Below are 24,232 nucleotides of genomic sequence, written 5' to 3'. Positions count from 1 at the left end.
AAGACGATAAACTATTGTATTATTTATTTGTGCACAAGATTTATTTAATTTTTTACACATTTCTAAGAGATCTTTGCTAAATAAATCACATTTTATTTGTGTTATTTAAGAGATATCCACATAGTAAAATGTACCATTCAGTAAAATGGTGGTAAAGCTGTAGATGAGCAATGTCAATGTGAGATTTTAATATTAAGTAATAAAAGAGACAGGATCAGTCTTAGGCCCAGAGGTCCAATTTAATAACTTAGAATTTATATTTATCACACCTGGAAGTATGGACAACAATACAAATCTCACAGCAAAATCCTGCCACGGCAGCATAAATAAAGGTACCAGGGATCCCCTCATATGGAATAATATTGACTAAATAGACACCAGTCAGATTACAAAGTGAAAATGTGTTATTATTCATCGTATTTTGAAGCTTTGTATTTTATTTTAAAAATGTATTTTAATGGATACATCTGGAAAAGCTTTATAAACTGTCCCCACCCGGGTCCCCAGACCTCCATTTGAGAACCACAGTTATTGTGCATTATGAGATAACGCACGCTCAATATATGAATGTAAGAAGATTAAAGCTGATAAAAATATATAATTTCCCAAAAATATATAACTCTTTTTACACACAGCTTTGACTTGGTAAGAACTAATGATTAACTACATTTAAATCTATAAAGTTACTGATTATTCTGAGTATAAGAGACCAGGAGATTAGGGCTCTATTAAATATAAAAGAATAAATAAAGTGAAATGGAAATAGTTCCATGAGTGTTATCATTTGAATATAACATCTATTTAACAGTATATTTGGTTCATTTAGTGCTGCAGGTTAATAAATTACAATCTTGACAGAAATCCTGAAGTGCTGCTTGTTTATAGGTTTGCTTTGCACAGATCAGTGTCAGAGTTTTGTTTTTTCGGTTACGAGGAAGAGGAGGAGTCTCCTGAACCAGCAGGGGTCAGTGGGGTTATGTGCCCGGGCAGATCAGGGCACATCAGGGCCAGACAGGACGGTCAGCAGCATCAGCAGTCCCAGTGTGAGACACAGAGGACTGTAGCTCAGCGCCAGCCCCCGTGACCTCCCTACAGAAACAGTGTGAACACATCACAAATGTAGAGCCATGCAAAATACTATATGATCCTGTGGATTATCCATCTTTGTCAGACAACACGCAGTGGCAACATGAGAGTAAACACTAAACTCTATGTCAGTGAAATGATGTTTGTTTATGATCATGATTGTGATTATGATTTCACGTGTTCCTATGGTTTACCTCTGAAGTCCACAGGCCGGTTCTCCCAGAGCGTCAGCGCCAAAGACAGCGCCGTCTTCTGCACCTCTGACAGAGCAGAGATCTGTGCATCGGTCACTGCAGCCGCCTGCTCGTAGGAGAACATGCTGATCTGTCTGTGGTTTAAAGCCACCTGCAGGAGACGACGGGACGGACGCAAGAGAAATGGATGCGTGAGGTAAGATGGGACAACATTTTGAAAAAAAACATCAAGAAATATGCAGTAGAGGTCAAGCATGAGCCTTTCTATGCTTATCTGTCACTATCTGACACTCATCTCTCCAAACGGGTCACCAGAAAACTAAATATTGTCAAATAAACTTTTGGTTTAGTGCACTTAGCAGTTTGTTTTGTAAATGTATATGAATAAATATTGGCTGATTAATAAAAAAATATATCATTTACAGATGCAGATTATTTAAAAATGCCAATATTCCTTGTTGTTTGTACTGCCTTACAGAGGCATCAAAATATAGTTTTATAGTATACAGTCTATATTTTGTTGTTTTGTTTTTGTTATTTTGAGGTTTAACCCAACACCACCTTGTTTTTTTTATGCATGAAACTAAATAATTTCAAGCTTTATATTCCCCCTTTTTTCATGTCAAAACAAAAATAGAAAAAATATCTTCTTGCCACTTAAACTTTGATTTAGTTGTTTTTTTGTTGTTTTTTTTAAAACGTCATATTAAGTTAATCAATTATAACACTAGGCATAATTCTTTGGGAAGCACGTGATGATAATGTATTCTAGGTCATGCTGTCCCTAATGGTTTCATCCCAGGCTGTTAAAATAAGTCATATAGATTGTATTCTGTCTGGTTAATAAAAGTATCCCTGCATAATCCCTGATAAATGTACCGATTTTACAGTGTACAGTTTATCGTTTAAAAAATTGGTCATATTGTTTGGCTATTTTTTTATGCAATGTCAACTTACATAAAAGCGTTCGGGTGGGATCACTGAGATGGCCGTGGGTGTGATCCCTTCAATTTGCTCTTTCACCAAAGCTGACATGGCAAGATCTGGGAGACCAGCTGCAAAGAGTGGAAGAGAGTCTCGCTATGAGGGAAGTGAATATGAAGGACACCTGACGACAAAACAACTGGGATGCAGCCTCGCAAAGGGGCGGGACAAGGCATTTCAATAAATAAAGTTAGAGTAAACACTCAAAGCACGACTGACATTTATAAAAACTTTAAATCAAATCCTGAATCCAGATGTGTGTCGCTACCCATAAAAATCCGAAATGAACTTTTTGAACTACGCTGCTCACAGGCAGACAAACGCACGCAATAACATGACCTCCTTTGTGGAGATAATAAAAATAAGCAGGCGTTTATTAAAGGTTGACAGCACAAGGGCGAAACTTCCCCTGCATCCTTCGTACCTGCCAGAACTCCAATCTCAATGAAGACGTCGGTGCCCCACGAACTTATGGTGCCAAAGGCGAGGGTGTGGCTCAGCAAACCAACAAGAACATCGAGCTGCTCCTCTGAGCAAGGCAGCCTCAGCTGACCCAGGAAGAGCACTGCCTTACTGCAGCCACCAGGGGGCGACCCAGCATGGTAGGAGAGAAAATTCAGTTACAAAGTCACAGACAGATTTATTCCCAATAACATAATTTGCTCCCTCATCATCCTCTTCCTCACATATACATCACACACTGGTATAGTGACATTAGATTAAGATGGAACAAGAGATAAAGTGACTCTAATTATTATTATTACTTGTTATTTGTTTCCTTTTCTACACACTCTGGTCAAAATTCCTCATCCCCACTCTGATCACATACCCTGGTATATACAGTAGAACAGTATTTCTGATTTACCGCCAGAGGGAGCTCGCTTACCACTGGTGGTACACGTAGCACAGTTTGAGAACCATGGATTTAGAGGGAAAAATTATGATGAAGTACAACAATAATGAGTGAACACCAGTGTGATTGATTGCTGGTATTGTCCAATAAGATCCTGGTTGCAGGTGATGTCTGTGAAACTCTATTTGCAAAAGCTCGACATTGCGGCACCAGAGGAAGCTCGCTTACCACAGTTTGAGAACATTAATCAGTCACAAACTGAACAAGTATCAAAAGCTGTGACTGTTTAATAAGCGTAATAACACAAAATGAAAAAAAGAATTCCAATAGACAGCAAAGTATGAAAAATGTTCAGCCCTAATATATATATATATTTTTTTTTCAAATGCTCACCTGAACTCCACAGCGTTAAATAAGTTCATGTCAGCGACCGTCGCTCCACACACAATGTATCCCATTGCCACCAGTGTGCTGGAGTCTAGCTGACTGGGACTCACCCGTCTGGTGGAGCGTAACACTGTGGTGAAGAGCGCCGCCAGCTGCGAAGAAAAACAAGAGTTATGATTCACACGAGCGATTTTCATACACACAGTCCTCTAATATTACAGCGCCACAAAAAAATGAGTGGATTGTCACTTGGTTATTGAGAAGGCTCGAGATCAGTGGTGTCAAACTCATTCTAGTTCAGGGGTCACATTCAAAATGGTTCCGGACCAGTCAAATAATAGCAAGATACCCTATAAACAACAAGATCTCCAAATCTTTCCCTTTGTTTTACATGTAATTGAAGTATCTTTTCATGATGAACAACCTGAAATGTCTTGAGAAAAATAAGCGCAATTTCAACAATATTATTCAAAAGTTTACCATTTACACGCGTGTATCACAACTTACAGATCACTGTGGATCTACATTTGGTTACAGGTATCTCAAACTGACAAATATAGTTTTTCACATTATAAGCAGACTGTAATCATAATTTTTTAGTAATTGTTGGTTTGGTGTGTTTGAGCAAGCAAGCAAGCCACATTTAGGGAGTCCTTATTGTTGGGGTCAGACATAAAAACCCACACATCTTGCACTCGCTTAACCTTTTACCCGCGGATGCTTCTCCTCTCAGGTAGCCCACAGTGCTGTGTGAGTGAGAGGGGGAGTGGCTACAGTAGAGTAGCGAAAGCCAATGTGTGCTTCTTTTACCGATACATTCAACGATATCATGACTTATCCAAAAAGTAATGCAACGTGCACTGCACTTCCTCGTGCCCGTAGCGAGACGCCTGTCAAGTTTGAAATCAATCGGACCTTCAGTTCGAGAGATATGCGAATAACAGACAGACAGGCGTTCCTGGAATTTATAGATAGATTCATCCTGCGGGCCGGATTGGACGCTTAGGTGGGCTGGTTCTGGCCCGCCGGCCTTATGTTTGACACCACTGCTCTAGATTATTGAATGTTGAATTATATTAATTATACTGGCAGGTGTTGGTCTAAATAGGAGAAATACAAATACAAGAAAAAACATTGTTGTCACCTTGTTCATCTTGTTATGTCAGTGTCAAATTAACAATGTGCAATGATTGCCAACCGGCCACCCAAGTTCTATTTCCACTTGGCTCTGGGCTGCCTCACAAACAATAGGGTAAGATGCTGTATCTTTTTAATTGACACCAAAACAGATACCTGTGTGTCGGTCCAGTCACTTATAGCACCCAGGGCCGCGATGCTCCTCCGCTCCACCAACCGGAGGCTGCTCAGCTCTTCTACCGACATTTCTACTGCCAGTGCCGCGAGCTGAGAGATCAGAGACTGGGAGAAGGAAGAGACGGGGCCGTACAGCTTCACGCACACACGTCGTCCCACAGCGACCCGGGCGAAGACAGAGCAGACGGAGAAGTGTTACGTCCTGAGGAAGGGGAATGTTCCGCGTGCGGCGCTAAAGTAGAGCCTGTCTCACCTGTTTGACCTTGTTGAGGACCTGGCTGCGTTGGTATGACTCGAAGAACGGGTCATGACCCATCAGCTCCAGACAGTTGGAGAAAGCGGTTGGAGACATGCTGGTCAGGCTGCTGGGGGGCCAGGCAGCAGGCGGTATTGAATGTAGAATCTCACAGGTAGGAACCATCATCCCAACTAAAGAACAGACACACATGTGTAATCAGACAGAATGTAACTATATATTATATGCATTTTATGGCATCATCAAAAAAACAGTCACCAAGGAATGATAACCTGATAGTTAACTAATCATTAGATAAGGATTAAAGCTGTAGTGAAGAGTAGAGTAGTGTTTTGTGTCAGAACTGAGCAGGCAACACAGAAGCAGCACACAGCGCGAGTAAAGCAAGACAGCTTCATACTGTTTATGCGACAATAACACCAGGCAGCACCCTGAAGACGTGTGCGCCACCAACAGTGTGTAAAGCACATGACGTGCACCTAATAGCTGCTGCCGTTTCCTTCACCACGCACACAGCACACGATACAAAATCAAATATAACAACGTATAATAGCGGTAAAATACGTTTTGTGAAATAAGTTAGCATAAACAGACATTTGTGTAAAGTGCATGCATGTATTGTTTTACATTTTCATGACTGGAAATAAAAGTAATAAGGGTTTTTTTTTACCACAGAGACTAGTATTTTCCTCATTTCTCTTTTTATTCTAACCTACATGACATTCTGCTTGAGTAATGGCAAACGCCTCGGTTGTAAAGGTTCTTTCTTGTTTGAGAGACTTTAGGAAACAAAGTGATGCTCACTTGACGACAGGTGGTTTATTTTGAGGAAGCCCAGGAAAAACTGAAGCACAAACTGCTGCTTCCGAAACAATTCTAGCCTCTCGACGCTCTTCAAACAGGAGGCTCCCACGTCGCCACGTTCCCACCGACGCTGGCTTATGAACAGCTTCTCTATGTAACCCACGGTCATCAACGCCTGAGGGAACACAAGCAACAACGCACTTACAACACAGATACACACAGAGCTTCACCACTTCATCCTGACAACTACTTAAGATGCGACACCTCAGGGATTTATTTATAAACCCTCGTTGGTCGAGCCTGCTATTGACTCAAGTAACTAAAGCTATGCATCTGGATTTCTGGACAATGAACTCATCTGTAACAGGATTGAGTGTAGCACTCTCCTCAATCTGAGGATTAAACACCCACAAAATTCCAAACACAGCAGCCAACTCACCGGGGAAATCTCCTGCAGAGTGCTCTTGGACAGGAAGAAGAGAAAGCGGTCCACCTGAATGAGAGTTGCTTTGTTCCAGGTCTTGACTGGCCTGAGAAGTAACATTAAAACACCTCAATTTCACTGCTGTGTGCAAAAACTGGTATGCAACGTCCTTTTCGTCAGATTATACTACCCATTAGATTGTTTATATAGGTGTATGATCACTATGAAATATGAATCTATTAGTCTGTAAACCGTTATATGTACTTTAGGCGAGGGCCTTGCTTTACAGAGGCAGCCATCTTGCACTGCGATGGCTGTTTTCTTCCACACTTTTAATCTCACACGTACTGTGCAAATGAAAGAATTCTGATTATGTAAACGCCACCATTGATCCTACATTAGAAAGGGGAGGAGTTAAATCTGCAGTCTAAATGTCACTAATTGTTACACACTGACCTTTAACTGCAAAATATATATGTATATACATATATATATATATATTATTTTAATTATTATTCCTCGTCTGCATTTTGTTATTCACATTGCTCTATAATGAAAAATGCAGACTGAACGATTCTTTATAAATCAATGTGCATGCATTTAGTTGCAGAGAGAGTTGAAAACTTGTCGGTCTGCGATTATGAAGTTACCCAAAGACAGCAGGCTCTTGCAGGATAAGAGCAACGAGGTTCATCTTGCTCTGGGTGTAGCAGAGTCCCAGGAGGGAACTGAGATTGTCAATGAAGAAGCTGCGGTCCATCTGAATAAAGACCTCATCCAACACAAACGGTGACATAATGCCCAGCGAACGAAACTCCTCCTGAGTGAAAACCCCCGTGTACATACCCTGCAGAGAAAAACAAACATCATATCACTGATTACACTAACACATTTGACAAAGTCTTTTTTTTTTTTTTTTAAATATGAAACCACTCACCATCCTCTGCACCATTTTGTCCACCAGCAGTGCCTGTTTTGTTCGAGGCAGCAAGAGGAAGTGACGCGGATCCTGAAGGATCGTCGTCCTCAGAACGTTCATGTCATCTGTAGAAAACTTGGTAATCGTGCTCACCCTGTAAAATAACAATACACAGGAGAAATATACATTATATTATATAGCCGTAATCTGGAATCTCTCTAGACAAGCTGCTTCACGGACATACATAGTTCAATTTTATTCTTTAACAGACCACAGTAACATAGTGACTCACGGCATGGACACGGCGAGCTCAGCTCCAAGATCTTTCAGCAGCTGAGGGAAGAACTCTAACTTATACAGCTCCTCGATCAGGCATTTTTTCTGTTCACCGGAAACAAAATTCATACAAGGTTAACGGAAAGATGATGCCGTTCAAAATTGATGCCGTTTTTACTCCCATAATGAAAAACAACTTTATATATCTTTCGTTTTTTATTCGTTTCAGTGTGAACCAGTGGTCTGACCAGTGACGTGTGCAGAGGACGAGGCTGCTGCCTGAGGAACTGCAGTATCTCCACCACTGCATTCTGAGACCCGTCGGCCCGAAAGCGCTCCTTCAGAAACTCGCAGCTCGCTCCTTGACCCAAAGTTCCCAGACTCCTAATAACAAAGGTGTTCGTTAAGTGCTTCTGTCTACAAGCTGCAAAACATTTTAAAAAGAGATTTGCCGTCACACAGAGGAGTTTGCTCACAGAAAACGTTGCTCGATTAGGTTTGGTTTGGTTTCGAGTGCCTCTCTGAAAATTGCTTTCGCCTGGGGAAGAAGATGAAGAAGAAAAGGGTTTTGTGTTATGCTGCTGTTTTCTGGATCAGAGACGTGTGCAATCTGATATGAGGAGGGGTTTTCGTATTTCGTATTCAGAGGCAGGTCCATTCACAGTATCACCGGTGATGACACCTTCTCCCCTTTCAATTATTTAGCTGCTTATCAAGATGCTGTCATACACGCCGCCTGACATGATGAGTCCGATGTCAGGATTAGATATTCAAACCAGTGTAATCACTGTTTGTGAACAAGATTTTATCACCAACAGATCAAATATATTTGTGCATATTCACGTTTTTTTTTATCTAAACTGTAGAGTTTCAGTTTAAGCTTCATCGGGGGTTTCATGAGCTGGCAATATGTGTTTATTAGACACAAATACTCTACACTCGACAGTCTCATGGGAGTATTTTATAGTTTATATAGTGTTGATGAAAGACGGGTTGTACTCTACCTGCTGTGTGTTGTAGAAGTTTGTGGTTATGTTTTCTACGTCGTTGACAAGGACGCCGATCCTGGGCAGGACACTGACCAGAGGCGTGCAGTAGAGCAAAGTGTCCACCTGATGATTTTTTAGCCAAACGACCACCTCTGAATAACCCTGATGAGAAAACAGCAGCGACAGTGACACGATGTTATATTATTAAAAAGAAAGTCATCCAAGCGATACTGTATCTGCATCATTATCCAGATCAGTACCAAAATAGATATTGGCATTCTGTATTTTATCTTTTTCATAATAATTTCTGTCTGCATGAGATCACAGAGGACGGAAGTATATACCAGGAATGAACTGTGCTCGAAAAGTGTCTCCTGTGACCATGTGCGATCAGATCTGGCTTCACCAATGCTATATTTTATTACAAGAAATGTTTGCTTTTTTAAATCAGATCTGATGATGCATTCGGGACGTTCAGACCTGTACTTACTGTCCGCGTGTGATCGGATGGATGTAAATGCCAGGTGTAAACTAGGGGAAGAAACACTAACAAAGAACCTTCAAACTCCTTGTACCCATAATTTGGAGGCAATAGCATTGACTTGGTGTGGGCTGAGGCCTGGTGAGTGTTGGGCTATGGCGGGCAGGGACGACAGCAGCCGGGCAGATGTGAGCGTCAGAAAGGTCTCCGCCCGCATTCCCACAATGAGGGAGCCGAGCTCCTGCAGTTTGTTGGGACCGGTGAGCTGGACAGAAGACGATGAAGGTGTGAAGGTCAGGAAAATGAAAATGAAGGGCACGATCGCTGTACGAAAAGTATAATGCAATTACTCACTGTGGTGATGGATGACAGTTTGTCTACTATTACAGACGCCTGAAACACAAACAAAAAAAGATAATTGTGTTTCATTTGTGCTGAAGCTATTTCCTAAAGTTCTGTTCCATGATTATATTTGGTGAAATATTCATATCCAAGATCCTGTCTTGACCATTACATCACGGACTAGTTCTTGTCCAGATGACACACAGAGACAGACAGAGTATTCAGACTATCTGCACATTTGAGGAGGTCACTTCCAGGTAACAGCTGTGAGGCTCAGTGAGCCAGGTCAGATGATTTCCGAGGGTGACTATTCAAGATCCAGTCTTTGTCTCAGGAGCCATCTCACCTCTGGGGTCAGTGTGCTGAAGACCAACTGTCTGTCAGCTGTCGCCTTGGAGCGACAAGCTCCACCAGCTGCCGGAAAACCCGACTAAGTGTAACAAACAAGGGCCTGTGTAGTGAAAGGGACTGAATAAACCTCCCATTCACTCGGTGGGTTTCTCTAGGCTTCCTACCACTTCTTTGTGTCTGATACCATTATCAAAACCTTGAATTACCACCAATATGAATATCAATGTCATGCATTAAGGTCTGAAGTAAAAATGTAGCTCTTACTATGACATTTGTGCTACGACAAGCCATGACATTTGCAGCTGTCACTCATGTCCTGGTCATGTGACAATGGTGTTGGACATCTCTCTTTTTACATCATTGACGTTTTTGATTACTGAGGCTCTCACATCAGATTAAGGATCATATCTTTTTCATCCCCAGTTCACCGCGTTCCAGTTGAGAAATCGGAAAAAACACGGATGCAAATGTATCTCTGGCAAACCATTGTTAACAATAGCAGTAGATTAAAAACGCTCTACATGGTATTTGGCACACAGAAACAGCACAGCAACATGTGTTCTTCAACAGTATCTACAGTATGACAGAAGTGCTATTAACAGTAAAAGCAGTTGTCCAATTGGAAATCCAGGTTCTAGCTACAAATGGAACACACTATGAGTATCGTATCCACTCAATCTAGTTTTCATCAGCCTGTCATTATGCATATTTTTTATTTTGTACATAAGGAAAAAAAAAATAATAATCTAAACGTAGACATAAAATTAAAAACGTGCGCATTTTAACATTTATAGGAGGTGGAAAAGTTTCCATATCGTCGTATAAAAAAATGACGTTTAGAAATCATGCTTCTATATTACAATACACTGGAAATTGTCTCATTAAACTAACTCCCTATTATACACATAAAAGAGAATGAAAATGCACATTTTCTCTTACCAAATGTATCAAACATCTGTTAATTTTGAGCGATCTTTGAATGGAAACAAGGCTACATACGCCCGATTTTCACTCCTCTACCTGTGCAGGACTGAATGAAACGTTGCTGAGTGCAGGGAGGGCGGTGAGCAGCTGTGCCGGTGTCAACCCCTGCAGGAAGTTTATACCCATCAAAGGCAGGAGGTGAGCGATCTCTGCCAGGCGATCGGCGCCGAGCGAGGAGGGGACTTTGAATTTGGTGCTGTTCAGTAAGACGCTGGAAATCTGCACAAGCACAGACGCACAACACTGCTATAAACAACACTCCTTAATCTAAACTGTTGTGTCACTTCACCGATCCCTACCAGATAGTTGGGGAGAATGAGCCCGTCGTCATGTGTGCAGTTCATCACAATATCCTGGATGACAGTGAAGGCCTCGGTGCCTTTGTACAGGAGCAGGTCCTTTGGGTCTGCCAGACATGACATTTTACCCAACCTAAGAATACACACACACACACACACGCCACTTTAACAAGACACTACTGGATTCCTAGACTATTTCTGATCATCAGTTTTGTGAATTATAGATAAATTGTGCAACAGCCATGGTTTTTGACTTCATTTATTACTTATCAACCATTGTTTTCTTGGTAGACTAAACTAACAAGAGTCCAAAATAGTGTGTTTAGGTTTTTATCTATGATGCCAAAACCTGATAAAATCCTGCACTGTCAGGTTTCCGACGAGGCTGTAAGCGATGAACTCCTTCTTCAGAGAGGTGAGGTTGTTCCTCAGCAGCACGTCCAGCCCGTTCATCAGCTGCGAACAGAAAATGACAGTCTCAATAACTGTTAACCGTCTGTTACATTACTTTCAAGTATCAAGAAAAAAATCTGCTGTGTAGAATTGTGAGCCTTTTTCACAAGGACACATTTTGATGAAATGTGGGGATGTACTGTAGGTTAAAAAAGAAAGGATTTGATTTTGGTGTCTATAATGCAACATTGCTTCTGTACTGTTCTGTACAGCTGTACAGGAAAGTACCTCACACACCCTCATTTTAAAAAAACCCAAAACCTAAATTGCTCCCTTTTGGGAAATAATGCATAATAATTCACTTTCTTGACAGAAGGTAAATGCCACCCTCATCTCTGGTCTGTGAAATAAGAAGTTATTGATAGCTTAGCTAGAAATAGCTTCTAGCTAGCTAGAAATAGCTTCTAGCTAGCTAGAAAATAAGCTCAACCAAGAGCGCTTAGTTTCCATGTCCAGGTCTTTTCTTTCCTACATCCCCAGAAAATGTCATCAAAATCCATTCTTTAATTGTTGAGTCAGGTAAACTGAAGCTAATCAAAGGCAACAAACTCCAAAATCCGCAGGTATCACATAGCTATTGCAAGCTAATTGTTTTAGCTAAGCTAAGTAGCCGCTCGCTTTATTTTCACACTCACTGGACAGACAATGCGAGTCATATCAATTTTCCAATGTAACTCTTTGTCACAAAGTTAATTAGTGTTACTGTATTTCCCAAACAATTCAAACAATCCCCTTAAAAACCTCCTTTAACGCTCGTGTTTGAAGGCTACGAGGCCAGCGACCCGTTATTTTCCTGCCATTGTTAATTCATGTGTCCCTACCTTTACTTATTGAACGTTAGTGAACATTTGACACACACAGAGAAAGAAGAGGCCGCCTGTGCTTCCTTTTAACCGCTATGTGATGATGAGTGGCTCTGCTCTAGGGCTAATCAAACTCACACACTCCCGGCTTCTCGGGTGTCTAAGCCGGGTGTCAGAGCTCAGAGGTGCTGTTACCTGAGCACGTGAGAGGTGTTGGAAGTAGCGAAAAGGCAGGTAGACGATCAGGTCTCCAGTGTCCGCGATGAGTGACTCATGACCCTCTATGATTTTTGACGGAGGCATAACTTTGCTGTACCACGAGCCAAAAGCCTGCCGCTGCTCCAGAGTCATGTGCACCAAGTTTCTGTTGATGGCATTCGTCCTGAAAATGAAAAGACTCTGATAATAAGATAACACTGTGATAATATCACAGAAACTGCCATCTGTGTGAGAATCAAAATGGAGAATTACCATCTTCTAAAGTTGAAAACCATCTTCCTTTGTTTCCCAAACACATTTCCCACCATAATTACCAAACTATTACTTGATAGTTGATAATTCAGCCAATTCTTCTTCTATTTTCACATTACTGTATTGTACGGAAGAGGATTAGGGCTACACAGGAAAAAACTCAAAAAAATATTCAGAATTCTAAGAATAAAGTCAGAACTCTGAGTTTAAAGTCAGAACCTAAATATTACCAACTTATTTATCAAATGAGAACTGTTATTTTAGGTTAATTGAATACTTACATACAAGTGACTTTACATTCAAAACATAGCAGCGGCATCATCAGTCGTCCACATTAAAACAGTCTATTAGATTACTGTGTTTTTGACTAATTCAAGCCACTGAAAAAGATTGGAACAACAAATCTAATTCCTGATGGGAATTATGAATAAACAAATGCCATGGAGATAGACAGATATTAATACCGGTCATTCCACTGTCTCTTCTACAATTAACATCAATACAATGCAGCTGTCATTGGATGTCAATTATCTACACAACCTCCACTAAGGCCCCTCAGTTTCCCACATCGCTACCAACAGCTCATTCCCATTTAAATTTGAGTTATGCTGCTCGAAAATCAGACAATCAAAGTGTCGTTATTGTGATTGTTGTTTAATGTGACCTATGGCTATGGTGCCCAGCTAATGGAGATCCCAATAAATCAAATCAACCCAAATCAGACAAATGGGGTTAGAAACGTGTAAACCTTTGTCTCACAACATCGAGTTACGGCTTTAAGTGCGCTGTGACAGAGACGGCCAACAGTCTGATACATGTATAATTTACTGCGTGTACTCTTTTCACCACTTGTCCACTCTGCTTCCCTCTGGAAAACGGCGTAGGTCACTAAAGACACACGCTGTCAGGTTCAGTTCTTATCCAACGGCCATCGTTGGATTGAACTCTGCCTCCCCTCTGCCCATCCTCGCCGCGACATCATAACAAGTCAGCATCATTATAGTCTGGATGCCACAACCATTAAATGTGAATGTGATGACTGTCAAGAACAGTGGTTTGATTTTCCTGTACGGCTCTCACTTGATGGGGTTGTTAGGTCACAGGCCTAATCATTTCTTGTTTGGACAAGAAATGGTTGCACCCCTAGAAAACTTTTATCCCAACTTGTGCTTTACATTTTAAATTATGACACTCACTCACAAACAGACAAACGTGGCGAAAACTAAGATCTCTTAAAACCTCAGTGTTGCTGTTAGTGACCACAGAGAAGTAGTACTTCTAATCCTCTAATCAACATCAAATCTTCACACACACACGTTGGATGTTTTTCAACACTGACACCTAGTCAGTGGACTAATTTCCTTCACTTGCGATCTATAATGCATGTTTCTGGCACCTCACAGTGCAGTGACACATCCCCTCTCACAGAAGCCTGACACCAGACCTTTGACCAGATGTAATGTTTCTCAGAAAGTGATACCGCCTGATTGTGCACCACTGAAATCGGGGCAATCCTCTTTGTGAACAAACCAGAGAAACACAAAAAAATCACTGATATTATAATAATAATAATAAGAAGAAGAACTGGATCATTTGATATCGCTTACACAATCTTGTCATTCTGCAGCGAAGGCAAAGCTAGGATGTCAGTGGGGTTGGCTGAAGCCAGAAGAGGAGCGAGTTCAGGAAAGAAGCTTTCATCTCGGACCACGTGGGTCTGCAGCAGCACTGACATCATGGTGGACAGGTATTTATCCGACAACTGGAAAACAGAAGAAATATCATTACCATGGTTTTTTTCTAAACCTGTGCCCTCTTACATATCTCTTACCAAAATGCCAATTTAGCCTTGGATGCTATACATTAAGCTACTTTGCACTACATGCAATACAAATATTGTGAAATTTTACAGACAGACTTGGGTGCTTGTTTACAGAGCTGTAATAATAATAATAATAATAATAATAATTTACCCCTCAAATTTCCAAAATTCCTTCCATATCAGTGTTGCCCTCATACTTTTCCCCCCGAGAAAAATACACATGTGGGGCAAACGGTTACTTTTTGTTACTTGTAATGAGTGACCCCGACACATTATGTCATAAATGAAAGTTGTAACTAAACTTCTGAAATTCTGAGGCTAACTCCGCCCAATGCCGAGTGAGCCTGAGAAGTTTATGCAGAACTTTCAGGGGCCTCAAAACTTTGGGAAGCTCTGTAACGTAAAAACAATTTACTCTATAACTGTGATAAGACGACACACATGCCATGAACCACAGAGCCAAGGATTCCAGAGAGAGAGAGACAGGAAATGACAGTTAAGGGGAATTAGGTACCAAAATTCCCCTTTAAATATGTCCAATGGACTTGTTCCCACTGGTTTACCTGCAGTGTGTCTCTGTGACTGCTGTAGTACTGAAGGATCAGTCTGACCGTGTTGATGTGAGCTGCTCTCAGCACTGACCTCAGGCTGCTCAGCGGTATATTAAAGTACTCCTGGAGACATAAACACAAAAGAATCTCAGTCAAGAAACAATAAAAATATGCATTTTTGGACACTATACAGTGCAATAATCCCTTATATAACCGGCTGTATTGAAGTTTGGAGAAATGTCTATGAAACTAACACAAAACCAATTTTCATTTTGCAAAAAAGGGGCTATTAGAATCATCGCCAACTCTACTTACAATGAACCAAGTCATTCATTATTCCTGAACCTACAGATATTCATATTTTATGACTTAGTGGACCTGCGCACAGAAACATCAAGACAAACGAAGGGTGTGTTTCTGTGGAACAGCTGCACAGAGGAATTAAAATGATGTCCTACTTCAATCACTATTGAATTAAAAAAAACAAACCTATAAAAGTCAACTATTCATATATATATGAAGATGGAGGCAAAATAAGCTTTTCCAGCATATTTCTGTGCAGAATGCCGCTATTTCATTTATAAGACTGTGTGTGTTTGAAATGTGTGTCAACACAAATGTACCTGTATTTATTTGTGAACACCTGTGACCTGAAATAAACCAACTAAACTCACAATAACTTGCAAATGTTTTACCTTTATGACTGGGAATTCATTCCTCGTCATATCTCTCGGTGCCTGCATCAAGCTGGTGAGCACCGTCTGCAGGAGGGAGGCAAAACACACACACACACACACACACACACACACACAGAGTTGTGACATTATTTATGAAGGGATTCCCAGGCTAACTAAAATCTGGGAGTTTGTTTTGACACATTAATGTAATTGTCAAATCACACGCTCGCCAGTAAAGACTACGCCCGAGGGCCGAGCTTCTTCGTGTCAATATCGATGACATGTAACTGTACACCGGCTGCCGTCCTCGCTGAAAGTCACCGGTTGCGCAGAGACTTCGCGGTAACTGATATCGACCAATAATTAGACCGACTATGAGGTCAATGATGTTGTTCTCGGCAGAAACGGATCGAGCGCCTGTGAATAAAAGACGGAGGAGAATCTCCGTGATCACAGTATTTTAATAATGAAGTGTTACTTGTGTTAATGAGCAGTCATTTCTTTCATTTCTCTTTTGTCTTGTTGTTAATTGTGTGTTAAGAGTTCCGATAGCTCGATACTTTTGTTTTCAAATGTCTGCAAAATCAAAGCACTTACCCCGAAGCATTGCAGCAGAACCTTTTTGTTCTCAAACGTCTTTTCCTTCTCCAGATACTGAGCCACAGACTTCAACACGCTGAGGTTTATGTTTTTGATGATGTGCAGTGACGACGCCTGGACCTCCTCCACGGCCAACAGGAACACCACCGTCGTGCTGAGCGCCTGCTCCAACATCGCAGCCACAGGCGCGGTCAGGAGTTCCTCCACTCTGGCCTCCAGGCTCTCCACCCAGCAGTGCACCATCATCTTCAGCACCTGGTTCTGACTGATCCCCGGCTGACAGGCCGAGGTGAAGTCAACCGAGCAGTTCAAGTGGAACTGCTTCACCAGGTTTCTAACCCAGCAGGAATCTGGTTCCGGAGCGGGGCTGTTGGTGGTGGTGGTGGTGGGGGTTGTGGTTTCAGAGGTGTAGTTGGCGAAGGTGGTGCACATGCTGCTCACCCATGCACTGTACGACTCCTGAGACAGCTTGAGGAGCAGAGCAGTGTTTGGGCAGACAGAGGAGATAAAATGGGTCTGGTCGTTCTCCCAGCACAGAGTCAGGAGTGCCACGCCCGGCAGAGAGATACTCCAGCTGGAGTACTGGCACTGCTCGGCAGGTTTGAATCCAGACGGGTCGCCGCCGCCTTCCCCGTCACCACTCAGGGATACCGCTGATTTGGAATGGTTGGCACAGTACTGGACTAACCAGGTGTTGTCCTGATTGGCCAACAGATTCTGGAGGATGGTCCCATTGGTGCAGACTTTAGAGGTGAAGTTGAGCTGGTCGAGCTCAGCGCAGAGAGCGAGCTCAGTCATGTCGACGATTATGGGCTTTGACCAGTCAGAATATTTGCACACCTAAAGCACAGAAAACACTTCGGAGGGTCAATAGGCAGAGATTGTAAACACTACCCATACGTATGTTTACAAAATAAATCATTGGTTTCGGTGGCCTTAGAATAAGCCTTTGTGCTGTACTTTGGGTAAGCGCCTTCCTTTACAGAGGCCGCCATCTTATATCACCAATCGTTACAATGGGCAGTCTCACTATTTCATCTGTGACCTGGATCCACATGAGCTACAGAAACTAATACGAGCAAAAGTCATTCAGTCATTCATGTCTTGACTTAAGTGGAACTGATGTAGTTATCAAATTTAGCTTTGATAATAAAAAATATCCTCAAAGTAAGTCAATATAATTGTTCATAATTATGAGATAAAAGTCATATTTATGAGATAAAGTCAAAATTATGAGATAAAAAAGTCAAAAATATGAAATAAAAAGTCGGAATTATGAGATTAAAAATTGAAATTATGAGATAAAATCGAAATTATGAGATACAAAGTCATAATTGAGATAAACAGTCGAAATTATGAGATAAAAAGTCAAAATTATGAGATAGAGAAAAAAATGTGAGATAAAAGTCGAAATTATGAGAAAAAAGTCATAATGATAAGATAAAAAGATTGCACATTGTGAGTTTGGTTAGGCCAGTGAGGCGATGGATGAAGGGGCCATTACACATGCGCACATCTTATCTAATATCTTTGACTTTTTATCTGTAGCACATCTGCAGCCTCACCATTAGATGTCCCTAATTCTTACACACTGGACCTTTATATACAGAATAATGTGGAAGCGTCGTACAAATGCTGTATTTGTATTCAGTCTGTTTTCCCTGTACTGTAGGTAGAGATCAGTCACATTCTTTGCACATAGTATAGAATTGTATTTCCATAAAAAGGAATTGAACATATTTGCTATTTGTCAACACCCACCTTCAGTAACTCATGCATGTCCATGTTTGTGCACGCCGACACCAGCCACTGGTTCTGAGGGTCCTGCTGCAACTTTTCCAACACAGACGTTTGGCAGCAAACTTTACTCTGAAAAGCGAGCTGATCATTCTGCCAACAGAGGGCGACCACTGAAACGTCCACCTGCCTCTCCGCCCACGTGTCGTAGTCACACCATTCTGCGATGTTCAAAGTCTGGGACAGAGACGCGAGGGAGGCGTTGCAGAACTCTCGGAGCCACACATGCTCCTCATCCTGAAGCAGAGTGTCGATAATTGTGGAGTTACCACAAACCTCTTGAGTAAAACCTGCCTGATCAAAGTTGGTGCAGTGCATCAAATTGTCAGTGGTGATCTGGGTCAGATCGTGCCACTGCGAGTAACGACAAGACTCTGATCCTAAAGAACCTGGACCTAAACCTAAACCTAAGTCAGGTCCTGCTAGAGGAGGAGGAGTGGGCAGGTTTGTGCAGTTGGGCATTAAATGGATGTTTTCTGGATCGGCAAGTACAAATACTAAGAGTTGTATGTTCTTACACATGAGTGAGGTCATTCTGGGACCGTCCAGGTTCATGCAGAACTCCAGTAAGACGGTGGCCACCGGGCCTGTGGGCTGCTCGATCCACTGTTGGTAGACGCAGAAGTGACTCACCAGGTAGTCGGAGTCGGCTGAGGAGTTGGCACAGTACGCATACAGCCAGCTGTTTACCGCGTCCGAGAGCAACTTCTTCATGAAGTCAGCATTGCTGCACACCCGCTTCTCAAACTCCTCACGGTCATTATCACTGCACAGCGACACAAACTGGTCGTCCGCCGGCAGAGCTTCCATCCAGACGTCGTAGTTACAGGCCAGCTGTCTGAGGTTGGGAGCTTCTCTGGCTGCTCGACGTGGTGCCGCCTGAGACGGCGGCGCGGTGGCTATGGAGTCCGTCACGTCGCCATCACCGCAGTATGGCGACTCACCGACAACCGGAGACACCAGTGCTTGAACGACAGAGCACAGGTTGCTCCACACCTGCTCCAACTGGTGAGGACTGAGCGAGCCCAGCGCCTGGCAGAGGGCGAGCACAGACGTGGAGGAGCCCGCGCTCGAACCCCGGAGGACGTCGGCGCAGACAGTGTCGTTGAGTTGGGCCAGATTGTGGCGATCGCACTTGAGGAATATGTCATTGCTGTCACGGGTCGCCTCTGTGAGGCTGCGCTGGAAGGGCATGATCGGAGGAGTCTGGCAGTCCAGCACTCCATAAGCACACAGAGGCTCGACCTGTTCCAGGAAGAGTTCCAAGAGGACGTCCACCAAGGAGGGAGCAAAGGACCAGCTCATGTTGTTGTGTATCCCCCTGAACAGAAACAGGCATTCAATGATTATTACCATGGTTATTACCATGATTATTACATGTTATTACCATATTTATTACCATGATTATTATCTTGATTATTTCCATATCATGGTTATAACCATGGTTACCATATTATTACCATGATTATTACCATGGTTATTACCATACCATGATTATTACCATGGTTATTACATGATTATTACCATGGTTATTTCCATGATTATTACCATGGTTATTACCAATCCGCTGGTTGTAAAAATAAGTTAATTTGACTGGAAGTTTATGGGAAAATTAGCTTCTAATTCTGACTCAATTTAATAAATCACTCATCTTCTACCGCTTTATCCTCCACGTGAGGGTTGCTAGGGCCACTGTGCTAATCTCAGCTTGTGGCGGGGTCACACACTGGACATGTCTCCAGTCCATCACAGGGCCACACATAGAGACAAACAACCATTCACTCTCACACACTTATGGTGAATTTAGAGTGTCCAGTTTGCCAAATCCCCGAATCTGCATGTTTTTGGAGAACCCGGAGAAAACCACACAGAAAGGCCCTTGTTCCGACGGGTTGCAAACACGGGTCTTCATACTAACCTTAATTATATATAAAAAGCTTTTTGTAAGGCTACGAAAACCAAATATACACATCTTCACCGCGATCATCTGCCTCCATCGTGTCCTCTATTACACTTCCTTCACAACATCCATGAAACTTCTCTGTGGCCTCCCTCTTATCCTGTTCAACATCCTCTGTCCGATATAATCACTGTCCCTCCTCTGCACGTGACCAAACCATCTCAACCCTGACTCTCATGCTTTATTTCCAAACCGCTCAACCTGAGTGGTCCCTCATTTCTAATCGTGTCCATCCTGGTCGCTCCGTACAAGAATCTCAGCATCTTCAGCTCTGACACGGTCTCCAAGCCAAACATGAGAGCAGGTCTCACTACCGTGGTACAAACTATATTTACTGGCACAGACATGGACACTGAGTTTGTGACACATGTACAAAAAGAAAAGTCTTAAACACGAATGAACTTACCACATAATGAGCTGCTTGAGGTCTCCTGCAAATCAGGTGGAGAAAGCAAATTGTATTTAGCAAAGAGAACATGCAAAAGCACAGTTTATCAAAGACAATTACATTGCTAAAGATAAAGAAAAAGGTGAATAATGATGATTTACCTTGCTCACAGGTCTCTTTGTCGTCCAAAGACGGAACTCTGATTCCAAACTGTAAGGCTATGTTCATGTACTCCAGCGGTAACTGCAGCAACGATACTGAAAACGTCAGGACGTTCTTCACGGCTGCGTCCATGACGCTGCTCAAAGTGTCCTTCAGGTGTCCGGACAGAGGCAGACTCTGCAGGATGTTCATGACGGTTTGCTGGAAACCATCCAACACCGTCGCCGCCGCCGCCGCCTCGCCCGTCCTGAAGCTGACTGGGTCTGCGCCGCTGCTCGGGCTCTGAGGGCACGTCTGCAGCGCGGGCGACGAAAGGAGATTCAGCAACGGCTCCACCAGCTGCACAGACACCGTCTTTGTCAGCTCCGCCTTCAGACCACAGTCCATCTCCCCGGACAGAATGCACACCAGCATTTTGGGGAGCTCGTCCATGAATCTGTCCCCGAGCAGCGGCGGCACCAGCGCTAACAGGTTACTCAACATGTCGTAGTAAGAGTGTAAGGAAAAAGCCTCGCCCGTGTTGGAGAAACCACGCATTTGTTCATCGGCGCCGGACAGAAAGTGGATTTGATTGATGACTTTCTGGATGTCTTCTTCCAGTGTGGTTCCTTCCTCTGCAGTATATGAGCATATGAGCCCTGTGGATGTGAGGGAAACAAAAAACGAGCAGGAAAATATAAGTGTCGATACTGTGAAGACTGGAAATGACAACCCATGCAACATTTATATACACACATATATATATATATATATATATATATATATACACATATATATATATATATATACATATACATATATATATATATACATATATATATATATTTAAAAATACAGACTTTTAGTTAGACAAAGCTTTTTATTGCTTTGTATTTTCATGTCTCTTTTAATATTTCTTGTATTTATTTTATTGTATTGTAAAACTTCTTCTGTGTGAAAGAAGTTTTAGTTTAATCTTAAATTCGGTGTGGAACTCATGGTGAGATCTTTTTGCAACAAATCTAAAAACAAATCTGTGTTTCTTATGTTTACAGACTCCATTTAAAAAAAAAAATCATATTGTGAGGAAATATTTTTACAACCTTTATTTGCATCATTGAGACTGTTAAGAACAAAAAAAAACATGAATAAACATGTTTCATTTCAAGAATTTTTCAGTTCCATTCATTCTCACAGTTAAGTAAAATTAAGGCGTTTTACATAAAGTTGACATCTTAAATGATCGTATGAATGATTATATGAATGAATTTTGGTTAAAAAATGTTTTATCATTGAATCTAGTTTCAGTATAGGTAAAAAATAATGAATAGCATTACATGTCATTTAGCAGACACTTTTATTCAAAGCAACTTACAAGGGAATTGAGTACAACCTGCCAGGGGTGGAGTTGAACTTGCGACCATGAAGTCTTTTGCACACAGGGTACCGGTCTTAACCACTGAGCCACTAATGCTTATGACGCTATTTATGGGGAAAAATAAACTTTTTGAACCTGTGTGAAAATAATAAGCTACTATGTCAGAACTATGTACACGTCAGTTCCACAGAAACAAGATCATTATTACTTATTATGACTATAGCGAGGTTATTATAGTGAGCGAAAACTAATGAAATAAAGAAAACTTCAATTGAAAAAAACATTTTTGTGAACTGAAATAAAAACTAGAGTTTAAAAACAACAATAACTTACTGAAACTTTTTGGGTTCTTTAGAAGTGTGTATTTATTTTTTTCTCTGCCGGCGAATTTTGAAAAGTTTTCTTTTCATTCATAGTAAAATGTGTTTTTGTTTACAATGTTGGACATCAGGCTCTGCAAGTTAAACATAAACATTTGCTATGCAGTTCATTTGGTTGAGTTGGTTCATCTAAGAGAATCAAACCTTCGGTCTTTCATTGGATTTCTTTTAAATTCTCCAAATACATTTTTAAAACGGCCTCTTTTGTTGGGTTTTTATGACTCAATACTTACAAAAACTCAAACTAACACTGAAACTGATAAAAAACTCAACTAAAACTGAGAATTTACAAAAAATAAAAATGAATAAAAACTGAAAAACCCGCTCTAAAAAATAATTCAAACTTAAAAAAATCTTGTTATTTCGCTTGTTATTAGACAAATCATGCTGGATTTAAGAGTTCATTCACTCACCAAACAGAAGGAAGCCGAGCACAGACGCAGCAGGAGTCGACCTCATTGTCAGTGGATGCAGGAAAACTCCACAATTACAAAAAAAAAATACAGTGGGTTTTCGTTCTGGTTTTATCCTGCTGATGGAGCAAAAGTCATGCTGGTGAAGATCAGTGTGGAGCTGTTGCTGCTGCTGCTGCTGCTGCCTCCTCCTCCATCATCATCATCCTCCTCCTCATCCTGGTCAGACTGAAGTGTTGCTCCCTCAGCTCTGAGGCTCCACTGCAACTCTACACCTGCTCCGACTGCGGCCTCGATGACAACGCCGGCAAAAAAGCACACATGCAAAAAGAGGCAGAGGTGTGAAATGCGGGCTGTGAAACACAGACGGGATTCTCTGCAACGAGCACAGCCATCGCCGGTGAATTATTGATGGCGCGCTGTTGATTAGGCGGCTCGTCCGTCTGAAACCCGAGCGGCGTAAGAGCAGAGAGCAGGAGACCAGACGGCAGAACAGCAGAGGAGGGGGTGACAAGTCAGCTGCTGCTGAGCTGCAGGACGAACAAAAAACTAACAAAAAGAAAAGACATGAATCAAATTTGACCAGACAAATCTGCACTGTTAAACTTTTCACTGTCATTTTTTTTATTTGTTGACAATCTCTTCCTGTATTCTTGTAAATTTGCAGTATGATACTGTCCAAAAATGTATCATGCATGACCACCAATGAGTGAATATATAAAGTACACTATATCACACATTAGGTAAGTTACTCTGGCACTTTTGTTTTAGCAAAAAAGAAACATCAAATTGTATTTATTACCTTGGGAATAATACACAACTCCTTATATGGACATCCTGTGTGTGTGTGTGTGTTTATAGGTCACTTATTCAGGCTTTTTATGTAAAAAAAATAAAATTGGCAAACCAAGAACAGACTAAGCCTCCATAATAAAACCAAAAAGGTAAAACATAGTACAGAAAAGAAGGAGAGAATAATTAGCGGATTAGAGGATGAAATTACAGAAAAGTAAATTACAATAGTCCATAATAGCCAGTGAGGAAAGATACATCTACAGAAGTGTTTTATTTTAACTTTTATTATTATTATTATTATTATTATAATTATTAATAATAATATAATGGGTCTTTTTGTAGGAACTTGTTATCACTTATGGGGACTTCAAGATAATTTAATATAACATATATAATACATGAAATTGGAATAAAATAAAATAAAGTTTTACTCATTTGCAATGACCTCATCATACACTAGTTTGTGATGATAACTTTGTTGAAACCATGGGACTCTGACTTTTCCTAAATGTGTGTGTTTATTGACCAAAATGAATGTATATCGAATCAAATCTGCAATTTCAACAGCTGCTCCCATGTTTGTTGGTCAATTAATACATTTCACCTATTGTCAATATCTATTTATGTTCAGAATGTACTTTGATTATTAAAATTATGTGC

General features: G+C 41.4%; 1 protein-coding gene across 1 annotated transcript; it reads right to left on the bottom strand.

Moving 5' to 3' along the window:
* Nucleotides 1–233: 233 nt before the first annotated feature.
* Nucleotides 234–23,313, bottom strand: strc1 (stereocilin 1). Its single transcript, XM_058628490.1, has 29 exons — nt 22,778–23,313; nt 20,627–21,265; nt 20,484–20,508; nt 18,082–19,438; nt 16,318–17,160; nt 15,739–15,804; nt 15,056–15,166; nt 14,278–14,432; nt 12,395–12,581; nt 11,293–11,399; nt 10,944–11,076; nt 10,681–10,863; nt 9,322–9,360; nt 9,062–9,232; nt 8,502–8,648; nt 7,974–8,035; nt 7,746–7,881; nt 7,514–7,602; nt 7,240–7,375; nt 6,953–7,149; nt 6,318–6,408; nt 5,879–6,053; nt 5,072–5,247; nt 4,798–4,953; nt 3,511–3,656; nt 2,689–2,837; nt 2,238–2,335; nt 1,281–1,431; nt 234–1,089 (listed from the first exon to the last, which is right to left on the bottom strand). The coding sequence occupies exons 1-29, from the start codon at nt 22,821–22,823 to the stop codon at nt 992–994; spliced, it is 6,069 nt and encodes a 2,022-aa protein (XP_058484473.1). The 5' UTR covers nt 22,824–23,313; the 3' UTR covers nt 234–991.
* Between the last annotated feature and the right edge of the window lie 919 nt (nt 23,314–24,232).

The sequence above is a fragment of the Solea solea genome, chromosome 5 (genome assembly GCF_958295425.1).
Source record: "Solea solea chromosome 5, fSolSol10.1, whole genome shotgun sequence".
NCBI classification, from domain to species: Eukaryota; Metazoa; Chordata; class Actinopteri; order Pleuronectiformes; family Soleidae; genus Solea; species Solea solea.
Note: the sequence above shows the minus strand (reverse complement) of the source record. Positions and strands in the feature narration are given on the sequence as shown.